General features: G+C 49.4%; 1 protein-coding gene across 2 annotated transcripts in view; it reads left to right on the top strand.

Moving 5' to 3' along the window:
• The first annotated feature begins 513 nt into the window (after positions 1-513).
• Positions 514-14976, top strand: part of HPS4 (HPS4 biogenesis of lysosomal organelles complex 3 subunit 2) — a 25557-nt gene continuing 11094 nt past the window's right edge. The window contains exons 1-11 of one of the 2 annotated variants that reach the window (XM_050924042.1): positions 515-627; positions 1089-1803; positions 3017-3107; positions 4036-4179; positions 5214-5321; positions 6459-6575; positions 6699-6793; positions 8993-9065; positions 10124-10160; positions 10902-10998; positions 11574-12504. In XM_050924042.1, coding sequence (XP_050779999.1) covers positions 1763-1803; positions 3017-3107; positions 4036-4179; positions 5214-5321; positions 6459-6575; positions 6699-6793; positions 8993-9065; positions 10124-10160; positions 10902-10998; positions 11574-12504 — 1734 coding nt within the window. In that variant the 5' untranslated portion in view covers positions 515-627; positions 1089-1762. Of the gene's footprint in view, positions 628-1088; positions 1804-3016; positions 3108-4035; positions 4180-5213; positions 5322-6458; positions 6576-6698; positions 6794-8992; positions 9066-10123; positions 10161-10901; positions 10999-11573; positions 12505-14976 lie in introns of both variants that reach the window. The other variant, XM_050924043.1, reaches the window with a different exon arrangement.

Here is a 14976-nt window from a genome sequence, read left to right as displayed (position 1 = left end):
GCCGCGCCGCGGAGATGGGGCAGCAGCGGAGCTGCCGAGGCTGCGGATGAGTCGCGGCGGGGCGGCGAAGTGCCCTTTCCCGCGGGCTGTGGAGCCGTTCCTTGGTACCCGGCGGGTCTCCGGGCAGCGCCCCCGTCCTGCCGGAGCGGCTGGGCCGGGCCCGGGCGGGAGAGCTCGGGTCAGTGATGCCGTCGTGGCGCGTCTCTCCTCGGGGCAGTTCCGAGCAGTGCCCAGGTCAGGGCTGATGGGCGAATTCTGCTAGTGCCGAGGCCCCGCCGCAGCGGGGTAGTAAAGCCGAGGTCACCAGCACCTTAGCTGCTGTGCACCAGGCCTCTTGTTCTGACCATTCCGATGTGGTTAACTCCACTCTGCTCCCTAACTTCCCTCTTCGGTTTGTTGGTGGGTGTTGGTTCACTTCCTGTCCTAGTCGGGCTGTAACGCTTTTATCCTGGAGGCTGCTGACTTTCAGAGGTTGAGGGGGGAAGGGGTTGCTATACAGTGCCTCTCTTACTTGCCTCAATCCTGACGTGAGGCATAACTTTTGACAGAGCCCTTTCAGGCCCTTGGATGAGAGGCAACAACGAAGGGCAACTACTAACTAATGGGAGTTAGGAAAAAACTTCTCCTGTGAGCAGGCTTTTCTATTACAGGGGTTTTGTGCCTGTTCTGAAGAATCTGATACTGGCTACTGTTGTACACAGGATAGCAAACTAAATTACTGATCTGATCTGCTATAGCAATCCCTATGTTCCTGTTATTAAGATAAAAAATAAAATTTGGTTCAATTAAGTGACCAGTGCAGCCCTTATATTAGCTATTCCATCATTTTCCTAGCTCCTTGTATTCCTGTTAGGATCTTTCTATCAGATTGTCAGTGACATACATGATTAAGCCCAGATATAACCAGGTGATATTCCAAGTGTATTAAATGTAATTTTGCTGTTTAAATGGAAGGCTTGTTTCTGTCCCATGTGTCACTCATGCACAAGTTAGTTTTGTTGTTGAATGCTTGTCAGCTGCTCTCTGTAGGATCACATGTCAGTTGAGCAAAGGCATCCGAGCGTTAATCCATTCATTCTTTATTCTAGGATTAGAAGAGCAACATCAACACTGGAGACCACAGGAAACCATTCAGCTTTGTATTGCACAAGCAAAGACATATTCAAGGAACTGTATCTTCAGCAGAAGGTCCCTAAATGGGAGCTCTTCTGAGAGTAATCTCTGTGTAGTGATGACTTTTTGCACAGATAGCTACTTAAATACAAAATAATAAACTTGAAAGAACCAGTGCAGTGTCTTGAGATCTGCCTCTTGTAGCTCTTTGTTTCTGATGACCATATTCATGCTTTCTGAGCTTTCTCATTCATTGCAGGCACTAAGGTGGTTTTCCTCCTGTTTGGAACATTCTCATAAAGTAGCTTTGTTGGTTCAGTCTCAGAATTGATGAGCACAAGTTTTGAAGAGACTTTAACGTTGCCTAAGCTCTGCAAGGTTTCCATGTAGTTGTGGGATAACCTCCAAAATGAAGGCACTTTGGTGGATTTACTCCTCATGTAAATAAGCCACGAGGAACACTGTTGACATCAGTATTTTAAGAAAATCTCCAACATATTCATCACGTAAAGCCAAAACCCACTGAAGTTTCCACAGTCTGCATTTGTGGAACAATACATTTACTGCTGAAAAAAATGAGTTGTTTGTATCAGTTGCTTCGGAGGAGAAAGTGAGGGCAACAAGACATGATTAAGATAATCTGATGTAAATGGCCAGCCCCATTTTATCAGAACCAAACTCAGCTTCTTGGTGAGTAGCACTCATCATTCCTCTAGAGTTGCAAGGGAATGTTGCATGACTGACATGGAGGCCAGAATGGGCCTGTCAACAACATGCCAACAGATGTGCATGCACATCATCCTAGCATGTTTGAGTCATGTATAGTGCCCACATGCCATCAGAATGGGAGAGAGACTCCCTGAGGTGTTGGTGCAAGAATCCCCCAGTCTCTGGCTAGTTGCTGCAGGATCACAATTATGGATTATGCAGGATTATCAATTATGGGCTCTAATGTGCTCGTCCCAGTAATATGTGAATGCCACATAAACACTGATGAATTTTATCCTCACAGGGACATTGTCACCATTATACAGGTGGGAAACTGAGGCAGAGAGATTAAACGACTGGCCTTAGGTGTCGTAGGGAATCTGTGATAGAGCCAAGGATAGAACTGAGATCTGATTTCTAAAGCAATACCTTACCAACCTTCCTGTCTCACTGGTGGGGCATTCCAGGAATGCTCTAAGAGCCCAAGTTTAGTCTCTGCTTTTTGGTGGAGAATAATTTGTGTTCTTTAGCTTTACCTTTTGAATTGCACAGTTGTCTCATTCCAGACTTCATGAGATTTAGTTAGCACTCTTGCTTGTGGGCTGTTGTGCACAATGTTTATGACTGGAATATGCAGCTTCCAATGAAAACAGTAGCTAAAAGATGTCTAGTAAATCAGTAAGGACCCAAAACTAAGACCGTCACCGGTCAGGAGGAACCTCCCATTTTAGTGCTTTTTTGCACATGTGGAGATGGTTCACCATGAAGTAAGAGCCAGTTAAGCTATTGGAAACCATTCCGAGCTGCGTGTAGTTGAGAATTTTTCCCAAATACGTAGTGATCAATGCTCTGTGTTATCAGACTTGGAAAATAGGCCTGGATATGTGATCCTGCTTCTCTAGGCTTAGCACAGCTTTCCTGTCCTCTATTTTAAACCCAGAAAGTTGGGACAGTTTAATAGCCCAGATCCTTAGAGTCTTCCTTCTCCACCCCGATTCCATCTCCAAAATCAGCGGGTGAGGCTCCATCCAGGAATGATGCACATCTGCCATTCATGTTTTTTTTAAACACTTGTGTATTGCATCGTAAATAGCAGCGCTCTGCTTGAGAGAACTGGGGGGTGGGAAGAAATATCAATTTGACTTGGTTGGAGACAGCAAATATCTTCCATCGTGTCAATACTTTGGTTTTGCAGGTGGAACTACTTTTTCCTTTATGATGGCTCAAAGGTAAAGGAAGAAGGGGATCCCACAAGAGCTGGCATTTGCTACTTTTATCCCTCTCAGGTAATGCCTGCTTTTTGATTTTTTTCCCAAATGTCTGTCTGTCTCTGTATATATAAAATTGTTTGCAACTCTAAAGTACATGCAAAGCCAACCTTCTGTTCTTGGAATGGTGGGGCTTGCAAATATCAGGGTTTTGTTAAATTTGTAACTTTGGTGTTTAAAAATAAAGAAACTTTTTATATTTTATTTGTATTTTTAAGGCCATGTATAGTGCACCTCTGCCAACATACCTTAGTCTTGATCCACAGCACTTCTTGTTTTCCAGCCTTAGGCCCCTATGGGTTCACCTTCAGTGCAGTAAAAGACCATGGCACAGCCACAGCTGGTCTAGGTCACGTGACTCAGGCTCATGGAGCTCAGGCTGTGGGAGTGAAAATAGCAGTGTAGAGGGTGGGGCTCAGGCTGGAGCCTGGACTCTGAAACCCAGGGATGCGGGGTGGGTCTCCGAACCCAGGCTTCAGCCCGAGTGTCTACATGGCTGTTTTTAGCCCTGCAGTCTGAGCCAGCTCTCTCAGGATCTAAGACTCCGAGCCCCTGGATTTTATTGCAGTGTAGACATACTCTATATGGCTCTGTGCAGCGCACCTTACACTGTTCTTTAGCACTCTGCTATTTCAGTTATGGGCCTCTTCATAATGCCCCATTCTATGGTGGGGATATGGACAAATATCCCCTAGGGATAAGACTCACTAATTCTTGTTCTCTTGGTAGGGTTACTTGTGCTTAAATAAGACTTCAGCCTCAGACTGGGATGAAAAGGCAGTGCATTTTGCATGGTGTTATCAAGCCTTTGTTCCATATAGTATAGTAAACACAGTCGGTTACTTTATCATCACCAGTTCCATCATGCTCTGTGTAAATGTGTGCCTTTCCAGTTTGCCAGGAATGCTACAGAATTCACTCTTTCCTCTTCCCTCTCCTCTCACAGACTCTCCTTGACCAGCAGGAACTGCTGTGTGGACAGATTGCAGGAGTGGTGCGCTGCGTAACGGAGATCTCCAGTGCTCCCCCCAGTCTCATTCGGCTGAGAAAGCTCAAGTTTGCAGTAAGGGTGGATGGAGAGTATCTCTGGGTGAGTTACAGCGAACAGGAGGCTTGTGAGGAGCTCGAATAGTAAGAGAAAGTATCTGCTATTGTATCAAACTAAGTACTTGTATTGTTTGATAGGTCCAGCGATGGCTATTAGCTAGGATGGGCAGGGATGGTGTCTCTAGCCTCTTCGCCAGAAGCTGGCAATGGACAACAGGGAATGGGTCACTTGATGATTCCCTGTTCTGTTCATTCCCTCTGGGGTATCTGGCATTGGCCACAGTCAGCAGACAGGATACTGGGCTAGTTGGACCTTTGGTCTGGTCTAGTTTGGCCGGTCTTATGTTCTTAGGGTGCTAGTGGCAATGGCCTGGCAGCATTCAGCAGAGACCTGCAGCTGTAGGATTTGACAACTAGAGAGAGTTTGTGGGCCAGCGGAAAAGTGTGAAAACAGAGCTCCATGGAATGTAGCTTACAACAAAGAGCTTGGGATGCTCATTCCCTGCTACAAAGTTCATTGGCAGTGATGGTGGACTTCCCATTTTAGGGACAGATCTGGTTTCTCTGATGTGATGTGGTCACATGCTCTGAGAACTGGCTCGTTCTCCACTCGTTCAGTGGGTAGACCCACTCAGGTGGGGTAAAGCCACGCTGCAGGAAGCTCTCCTGAACAGGCAGAACCCCCCCCCGACAGTCTAGATACTTTCATGGATTCTGAGAAGTTTGATGCACCGCGTTGCTCCCTGGTGGAAGAAGTGGAAACCCTCTTCTCGAGTTCATTAACTAGTGAACTGAGCCTTGAAATATTCCATTTGGGGACAATGTTCTCAGCCATTAAACTAGAGGTCAGGGCCCTGAGATTGTGAGGGAATAGAAAGTGTGTGTCTTGAGCTCTGGCTTTCTACCTCTGCTGCCAGGGACCCTCCTGGCTCTCGTGCATTGCCCCTTGCTTTTCCCCAGATATATGGCTACCTAGGAGGCTTCCCAAACTGAGTTTTGGGGAGTGCAGCAGCTGTTTGCTTCTCCTGTCACCTGGCTGCTTCAGGAACGTTTTTTCTGTAACCTTGTGTGTTGAAGGTGCTGGGCTGTACCATTGAACTCCCTGATGTCAGCTGTGGACAATTTCTGGATCTACTGATTGGACTCTTCAGATTTTACAATGGATCTGTGTGTCATGCTTACATGGTAATTGCTGATTAACAGTGTTGAGGGTTTCTCCCTGATCATGATGAGGGCATGAACCTCTCTGGGAACAGCTGAAGCCTGCCCAGTTATGTGGAGGCTTGCATATTCCCTCTGCCCCTCCTGCACCAGTGCAGCTCTGAGATCACAGGAACACGAGCTAGGAAAGTCCTTAGGTTCCATCTCCACAAGGCAAGATCAGTGCCTAGAATCTCTTTTCTGTGTTGTTGTCATCGGCATCCCAAGTGATGAGGATCTCCCCACTTCCCTTGGGAGATGACCCCACATATGCCGTCAAAGGAAGATTCTTTGTGTTCAGCCTGAGGTATCCTTCTCTTGTTCCCTCATCCTGTCCCCTCACTTTCCCAACCCCAGTGTACATCATTCCTCTTGCTCCTTAGAATTTAGGCCTCTCAAATAATGTGCAGGTGGTTTCCATTCCCCTCAGCCTAGCTATGCAAACCTAACTTTGTTTCTCTAGCCTCGCTTCACTTCTGCATATCTTTCTGCCTCTTAGATACCTTCAGATTTGGGAATGGTGTTCCCAGACCTGAATGCAGTATTCCAGAGGCATGTAGAGAAAATCTGGCAACTTCCTGCCCCAGGACAAACTGCTGCTGCATGCCAAGGTGCAACCGAAAGTCACATGCACTCATCTTGCTGCCATCCATGTTGGACACTGGGGTCTTATGGGCTGTCCCCTTGTCACTGGACTGCGAGGGTGAACTGGATCATGTCTGAGCTCTCTCTTCCCTCTGTCTGTCTAGCGAGGCTCTCAGCATCCCATCCCAGGTTGGAGGGGTCTTTCTCCAGCTGGGCTCTCTTTTCAATAATGTAAAGCACAGTGCAGACAGCTGAGATTGAGGGCTAAGCTGCAGGGTTTCTATGGTATCCGGCCTGTACTATCTGCCCTCTCTCGTCCAGCAACAGTAAATCCTCTCTAGGCTGGGCTTTTGCTGTTGGGCAGACTGGATTCAGTTCCTGATCTTGGTTTAGTGTTTTGGTTGAAGTTTCATTGAAGAGTTGCTGCTTAGAGACATGCTTCCCTGAACTAATGACACCTAACCACCTTGGGCACTATGGATCCTGTGTCGACTCCAGCCATGCGTTGTCTAACCATGGGGATTCTTTCTTCTTCAGGTGTTTTCTTGGGAGGAGCTGAGCTCGCAGTGGGATAAGTACATCGAACATATTCAGAAAAACACCAGTGACCTGCACAAGATCTTCAATTCCCTTTGGAACTTGGACAAAACCAAGGTAGCTCTCCTGATCTCTGCAGGGTTAGCTTGTTATACTGAGACGTGCCCTATCTAGTTCTGTTTGCTCCTTGGATTATTCCCTGGGGTTTGATGGTTTAATTGTCTTCCTCTCCCTGCACAGGTGGAACCCCTGCTGTTACTGAAAGCAGCTCTCATCTTGCAGACCTGCCAGCGTTCGCCCCAAGTGTTGGCAGGTTGCATCCTCTACAAAGGCCGGTGAGTAGCCAAGGACTTGCAGGCAGTCACAGATCGTCAGTTCTCAAACTGAGTCGACTGCAGGCAACCCCTCCTTGGGTTGTACAGTCCCGTGCTGCTTTCCCAAACTCTCGGCAGAGGAGGGGCAGCGACTGTACCTCAGATCTGCCCTTTCCCCTTTCTTAGCCTGCTGTTCCCCTGCCTTGCCAATAATGATTTTGTTTTCTTAAAATGACTGGCTTGCTGGCCAGGTGACACTATCCACACTGACCGAAATGGATGCAGGAAAAGGGATGAGAAATGCTGGCTTTATTCAGCCAAAGATTATCTGTGGACAGTTGAAGGCTCTACAGCTGTGGCATTGTGCCAGGGCAAAGAGAGCCTCTGGGGACAGAGAACATCCTACAGAGCCAGGGGATTAGGGAGTTCAGGCAGTTCTTTGTGGCAGAAGTCAGTAAGTCCTTCTTTGGGTGCTGCTAGAAGACCTCTGTGTCATGTGTGTCAGTGACACATCTGGCAAGACGTGGAAACTTGCTTTGCAGTAAGTGCATCTGACCAAGTCTGAGTGATCTCAGAGCCAGGTCATCCTTTTTATAGGGGTGGCTTCACACGCACAGCAAATCACATGGGTGATGTTTGCCTTGTAGTTCTTAGCATCCAGGCATCTTGTTGCAAGTGCAAAACCCTTATGGGAGTGGAAGTCTGGCTTGAAACTGGGCCTTACGTTCATGTGCTGTGTCCTGCAGGCATGTGTGAGTTGCGCAGAGCCTGGGTGCCCTTGAACTCCCCATGTGGTCCCATCACTGATATGTGCCTCCGTCTTCTCCAGCATATTGATTTTTCTCGTGGGCAGAAGCTCTTCTCTTGTGCAAAACTCCTTTAACCAGAAAGACGCTGGGCCACTTGGCCACCAAGTTCCTTGCAACATCTTCTAGGAATCCCCAAACAGACCCCTGGGAACCTGCAAGCCTCACCCCCGTGCCACAGAGAGAGAGCGCCTTGTGTTTGAGTCTCTTGCAGAACCTGCATCTCTGCTGGGGATAAGTGAAGGGACCAGACTGGTCCTTTCTCTGGGCTTGCTGGTGTGCCTGCCGGAGAGGCCAGTGTCACAACAGCATTAGTGCTGCTTTTCCTGCTCCTTTCCTCTACCCTTGCCCTGCGCTGCAGTGGGAGTGGGGAGGGCTTTGCCTGCACAGGGTTTTATTTGCCTTGGATCACTGTTACTCTTCACTCACCAAAACCAGGCACCCCAACGAAGGGTAAATACCCAGCAGGCAAGTTTTGCTTTTGCTGATCCAGCGTGGAACTGCCCCAGTGTTCAATAACAGCAAACTATCCTTAAAGGGCTGCCCTGCCCACCTGACTATAGTACTATACATTAAATACCCCATCCCCTCACCTGCCCGCCAGACAAAATGTTTCCCGAGAGCCGGCAGCCCCGATCTATTGTCTTGTCTGGTTTTGTCCTGGAACCTCTTTGCCATGGCCTGTCAGTCCACAGGAAGTTCTCTGGAACATTTGTGTGTCATGCAATGTGAGGAGGCCCCCAGTGCAGGGGACAAAAAGACACAGGTTTGCAGGACAGGGGGTGCTGGGTAGGACTCTCTATGTTATTACCTAGAATGCTCTGTCAGCTCATAGGCACATCCTAGCAGCACTGGGATCTGGGCCCTGCGCACAGACTGTTGTGCGCGTGCAATGAGTTCCTGTGTGCTTTGCTAGGGGAATGTGGCTTCCCCTTACTCGTCTCCAGGAGGTGCCCTGGGACTCGCAGGAGTGTCTCGGGGCCTCGCAGATCCACGGGCTGTTACTGCTGCCTGCAGGTGCTAGTTTGACCTCAGAACATACTTGTCAGTGTGTGACTCAATTCCATGAAACCCCTTGGGTTCAGCTGGGGTGTCGGGAAGAAGGGGGTTTGGAATCTGCTGTCAGGGTGGGGCAAGAGCAGAGCACAGCTCCCCCCAGTGAGTGTACTGGGGCTGTGAGAGCAAGAACCACAGCCCTGGAGAGATGATACAGTGTAGGCTTTGGATCCTACTGGGACTGCATAGGCATGAAACAGATCTGAGCAGCACCTGAAACTCTGCTCTGAACATCTGTGGCTGCCCACTTGGAGTGGCACCTTGCACCTGCCTGCTCCATTAAACTAACGGGGAAGGGGGCCTGAGCTTCAGCAAGTGACTCTGCTCAGGGCTGGTTGTGTTTGTTCTACCCTGCTAGGATTGTGAGCACGCAGCTTCCACCGCCTCTCACTGCCAAGGTTCTCCTTCAAGGAACTGAAGCTGCAGACAAGGTATGGTGGTAAACCCAAGCCCAGCAGCATCAGGACCTAATCTGCGTGTTACTCGCACCATAGGTCCAGCCAGCACTTACGGGGCTGCTTGATGCTGATGTTAAATGGTTCTACTGTCTAATGAAATTCAAAATTCTTGTTGACGCTCAGGAATCAAGTCAGTGCTGCTGCTCTTGGGATCTTTTTCCTGTCACCCTGCGATTAACCTGGCCCAAGATTGCTGTTGAGCAGCATGCAGAATGAATGAACATAGAGATCACCACTTACATTGGCTGAAAAATTAAATGCTTATTATGTGATTTCAATTCTTCTTCCCAAGAAACAAGGGGGAAATGCTCATAGCTAATTCAGTGCTCATTGTTCTTAAAATAATAATGGGAATGTGGAAAATGTCCCTTGCTGAATTGTAAATGTATGGCCTAACACAATTTGATAAGAATATATTAAATAAATAGACCTATTCCTTGTTCTGTATAGTAACTTCCTAGGTGAGTATCCCAGCTCTTGCATCAAAATAACTCTTAACTTGACCCTGCTATTATTGATATGTTACACTGATGGTAAGTTGTCTTCAGCGTTTGCTATTCATGTGTAATCCCTTTGTTTACTTGTTCTGTTTGTTACTAAATTAATACAGTTTTCAAGAGACCACATGCTTGCAGATCTGTGTGCAGTTGCATTATGCCACGGGATTAGGAAAGCATCTGTTGCATCTGCTTTGACATTGGTTCCGGGAATGAACAAGGACTGTGCCCTGCCATATTCATGCAGAGACAGTCTGGGTGAGGCTGTGATACTCTCCCTCATCTTGTATCCTATGTTTGCTTTCTGGGTAGCTCCACGGAGCTCAGCATGGCTCCTGGAGGAGTAAGTCACTGCAGACCATGAGTAGCCTTAGCACAGTATTGCCCTCAGGGCCTGATCCAGAGCCCACTGCAGCCAGTGGGAAGATCCCCAGTGATTTCAGGGACCCTGGGATTGGGCCTGTGTGATGGCCTGGTGGCTAATGTTGAACGCAGTCTTACTGTAGGCCAGTGATAACTATGCTTTACTTTCAGAGCATACCTGGAGGCGGGGAGGTGCTGCAGGAACATGGTAAGCCACACTAGACAGTGTAAATAGGGAGCAGCATCCCAGGAGCATACAGCTCTTTCCAGGCCTGGTTTCCCTCAGAGAGCCCAATTTTACCCTCTACTGCAATTAAAACATCACAGGGCAGATCTTCATGCTGCTTCTGTTAAAGCCCCAGCTAAAGTTCCATGTGCATCCACTTGGGTAGGACAGTTCCCGCCCGGAGCGTGTGAAGTGGGTACCGTGAGGTGAATCTAGGCACTATTTCCTCATCTAGGGGCAAGTTCTCCCACAAATTGTGTGGACTCCTTAACAGCAGATGTGTGTAACTTCAGTCCCACACGGTGGTGTGTGCTGACTTGGTCAGTGATGAAACCATGAAAGCAGAGCTTAGGGCGTAAGGCAGGAGTTCGAGTTCCAAACAGTGACTTGTGACTTCTTAACTCTGTCCCTAGTCCCTTTGCTGAGTTAGAGCTGAGAATGTTCAGCTCGTGTCAGGCAGCTCTTCCTGTGCCCACTCCTCGCATCCCCTGCGGTGTCTCTGGGACAGTCAGAAGAGTGACAGGGTATTCAACTGTTCCTGGCACTGTTTGCTAAAGTGATCAGGAAAAGGCTGCCTGGTTAATCCTGTGCCATAGCCCACGCACCCAGGCTGCAGGCCTGGGCCAGAGGCCTCCTTCCTCTCCTCCCACAGGGCGTCTTTGGTATCTGTACAAACATTTTAATTTCATCTCGCTGGATCTGCGTGCGGTTTTGCTCTTGCAGATCCCCCACTGCCTCAGGATGTCTGCATCGTTCCAGTTTTCCTAACGGAAGACGAAGCCACCGCACTCCGGGACTTTCCAGTAGAGTGGATGACTAGGTAGGATGTGAATTTCTGACGTAGCAAAGGGTCTTTTCAGCAGCTGAGCTCATCCCACTGCAGAACCAGGGCTCACCAGCTTCTGCTGCCATTTCCCCTAGGAATAACATGAGCCCCAGATAAGGGGGTACTGTCAAGTTGTTAAAACTACCGGCGTCTGCTTGTCACGCTGGATAGCTCTAACTGTCCATATTCCACCCTCTGAGGAAAGGACTTGTGCTGCTCTCTGCTGCTGCGCTCTATGTGAAGCAAAACCACCTCCCTGTCTCAGACTGACTGACTGACTGTGCTATCATCTCTCAGCCCACTGTGCTTTCTGCTTGAGTGTAAGGGACACTCTGCACGTCCCTCACTCCCCACCTAACCTTACAGTGAGGATGCTAGAGTTGGAGGTGAGCACAACGTATGAGATCAGCCAGCCCCTCCAGTCCTGGGACAGGATTTAGTCTCCGATGGAGGGTGGATCAGGTTTTGAACAGGAGATGGTGGTTTATTTTTCTGATCATTCCTGTCCCGATTCCCCAAGTGACTGCTACTCACTGGTTAACCAAGTGTCTACTCTTGTCTCCTGTTAGGTTGCCCACATCTCCAGCAAACCCTAAAGGATCTAAGAACACCCTCCGCTCACGGGCATTCTCGGATTCGGCCCGGGTTGATGAAGGTCGAGGCCAGCATGCCCTGCTGGTGAGAGAGCCCCCCACACAGGCCTCAGGCGCGGCCAGAGCAAAGGATGCTCTGAATCCCCCAGCTGGAGCACGGAGCAGCCCAGGCAGCAAAAGCCCAGTGTTGAGTTCTACCCCCCTGAAACCATCCCCTCCATCGCAGAGAGAGCTGGGAGCCCTGCCCAGCAATTCCAGACTGCCTGCTGCAGAGTGCACTCGAGACACAGGTGCAGCCTCAGGGTCCTCTGACTTTCCAAAGCCTTGTGCCCTGGGGCAGGAGGGTCGAAGCACTACGGAACCTGTAAGCAGTGAGCAGATGAAGTCCGAATGCCGCAGCCTCCAGAGGCGTCACACAGCCAGTGGCAGCCTTCCCACCTGCTGTCCATCCAAAGAGACGAGGAGGAGAAGCAGCTCAAGCGAACGTGACAGTCTGTCAAGTGTAGACAGTCAAGACACCAGCAGGCAAAACAGAACATTCAAAAGAGGAGATGCAGCAGCCAGGGATGACGCTTCCGAGCAGGAGCCTCTGCCCAGTGCTGTATGGGTGGGGCAGCAGTTCCCTGCTGAAGATTGTGGTAGGAATCAGTTTCCTGTTGCTGAAGTCCAGGGGAGCCTACCCAGTGGCACTGCAGAAGGCCCAGGCTCTCCCAAGGGCAGAGAGAAGAGTTTGCCTATGCCAGTAACTACCGGGATGGACTGTCTAGCAGCAGTAGATTGCACAGTGTCAGTCAAGCAGGCCACGCTGGTTAAGATGATCTTGTATGTTCACAGAATTAAAGAGTTAGTGCTCTTGCTGCTGGCGGAGGAGCAGTTTAAGGATGACCAGGGATCCATTGAAGATGTGGTAAGTAAGAAAAAGGTTGCCTTTTTACATTAGAAAATGTTTCATATACTTCCTGTCTTGTGGCAGTGTGGGATGGTGGCCAGAGCTGACGAATGGGAGTTAGACCCCTGAATCCTGTTCCTAGCTCTCCCATTGGTTCCTCTGTGACCTTGGAGACAAGTTCCTTTACCTGCATGTGCTTCAGCTTCCTCTAGCTTACCTCACAAGGGTCCAGACCTTCCCTAATTAGTGCTTATAGGTGAGCAAAGTATGAATGTTGCTGTGCCAGTAATTGTAACCGCTGACTAAATAGCCAGCCTTGCTCCAGTGTTCCCAAGCAGAGATCACAAGATGGCTCATACTGGATTCCTGGCCTGTGTTCTTCTGGGAGGGTTTAACCACGTGCCCGGTGTTCATGCAGGGAGAGCAGCAGCAGAGAGCTAGCCCTGCTTCTGAAGTTTAATTTGCACCTTCCGCGTTACAGCTTGTGACTCTAGAGATCAGGTCAGGCTTGACAAAGCCCTGGCTGGGATGATTGAGTTGGGGTCCTGCTTTGAGCAGGGGGTTGGACTAGATGCCTCCTGAGGTCTCTTCCAACCCTGAGATTCTCTGAGATACCAGTGAGTTGTGTGTCTGGCGCTGAGTCCATCTAAAAAGAAACAGTGTTTGAAATGGTGACAGCTCAAAGCCCCATGCAGCTGACTTCCTTACCCACGGGACCTGGCAGGTTGGTGTCATTCTACAGGGGAGCTGTGACACATGAACAGAGGGCATCGTGAGGGCACTCAGCGTCAGCAAGGTGGGGTACCAGGATCCAGTGCCAAAGCCATATACCTCTCTTGCTCCTTCTGCTGGCTTTGGTTAGTGTGCAGGCTGTACTGTCCAGTGGTGAGATCCAGTGAAATGCTCTGGGCTGCTGGGGAAGGGGACACCAGCTGATGCCATCTCCCTAAGGCATTAGCCTGGGTGTTAGCCCTGCAGACTCTGTGCTGCTCCCTTCCACAGAGACCTTGTCCATTAGTATCAAGCTCATTTCTTTAGCGGTCAGACTCCAGCCCAGACTGTTAAGCCAGCTCCCACTGTCAGTTGCTGTTTTCATTCTGAGCTGTGCTCAGTAAGATGCAGGACTTGTGACCTTCTGGTTGTCACCTTGTAAACAGGGGCACCACCTCAGTGCAGTAAATGAGGAGTGACTCGCCAAGAAAGGGACATGCTGCAAAACCAGCCAAGTGGTTGGCAAGGGCAGTGCTACCTTTCAGGCAGATGCCACCCCACCTATGGTATCTGAGCCTCGCTTCTGATTCCCATTTGCCAGGGGTGCTGTGGCTCTGCAAGCTGGTACTGCAGTTCTGCAGATGGCTCTGAGGGAGTGCGTGTTCACCAGCTCCACAGCTCTGCAATTCCGATCCTATACTGCTTGACCACAACCCGGCTGGCTGGAGACCTCTGTCTGCTCCCCACTGCCTCCTGGTCTGTTTGTCTCACTCTTCAGTGAGAGAGAGAGCAGTTGAAAGGAAAATCAGGCCCAGCTAACCCTGCCCCTTTGTTCCTTTGTTTTTAAATTGCCACTTGCTAGCTGAAGAGATACCTTGCCCACTTCTCCCCTTGGAGTCCAAGCAAAACTTCCTAAGGCAAGAGATGGGGCCTATGTGGGGTCCAAAGTGCCTTTCCCACGCATTAAAGCCTGTGGTTGAGTGGGAGGCATCGAATAATCAGTATCCCCATATGCGCTATTTAAGCTGGGTGGGTTGCATTTCTGTTGGGCGGTGAATATGGACGAGTCCGTTTCCCTTTCTGGCTCTCCTGCAGTTCTGCACTGCTATTTTGGATGGGTGATGGATGTTGTAGAGAGCTGTTTACCAAAGCTCTTCCTGTTGGAGTTGAATCATTTAAACGTTGGGTTTGATCTTATGCTTTGCAGCTGCAAGAGCTTATTTTTACACAGCTTAAATTTTGGGCCAGATCTGATGTGATGAGGTCCCTTTGGCTGGACCCTTCCTCTAGGTGCAGGATACATGTTGGGCCCTGCTGGAAGAAATGCACCCTCCCAGCTGCTGTTTTAGGTGGGATTGGGGGACTGTCAGTCAGCACTCCTGGGTCCTAGCATTGGCTCCATCACCCTCTCTGACTGTTGGCAAACCACTCAGTCTCTCTGTACTATTTCTCCATCTGTAAAATAGACTAACACGCAGCTCCCAGGGGCATGGAGCCTGAATGAATGAGCATGTGGATTGCTCTGTGAAAGCCTTTGAATGCAGACACCAGAGAAGGCCAGAGCATTCTAATCACGTAGCTTGATAGGCACAGGAAGTGTGGACCATTCTGTTTCAGGTGGGAGGGTGTTTCTGCAACACAGACCCTCGGAGCAGAGCAGAAAGTGTCATGCAAGGTCTTTCGCTGTGCAGACAATTGGAAGCAACTTTGCGTTTATCCCTTCATTCTGTTGTACAGAAAAGAGAACCTGTTCTGAGACCAGGAGGGTCAGGAGCAGGG

The sequence above is a fragment of the Gopherus flavomarginatus genome, chromosome 15 (assembly GCF_025201925.1).
Source record: "Gopherus flavomarginatus isolate rGopFla2 chromosome 15, rGopFla2.mat.asm, whole genome shotgun sequence".
Lineage (NCBI taxonomy): Eukaryota > Metazoa > Chordata > Testudines > Testudinidae > Gopherus > Gopherus flavomarginatus.
The sequence above is the reverse complement of the archived record's forward strand: the minus strand, read 5'-3'. Positions and strand labels throughout refer to the sequence as shown.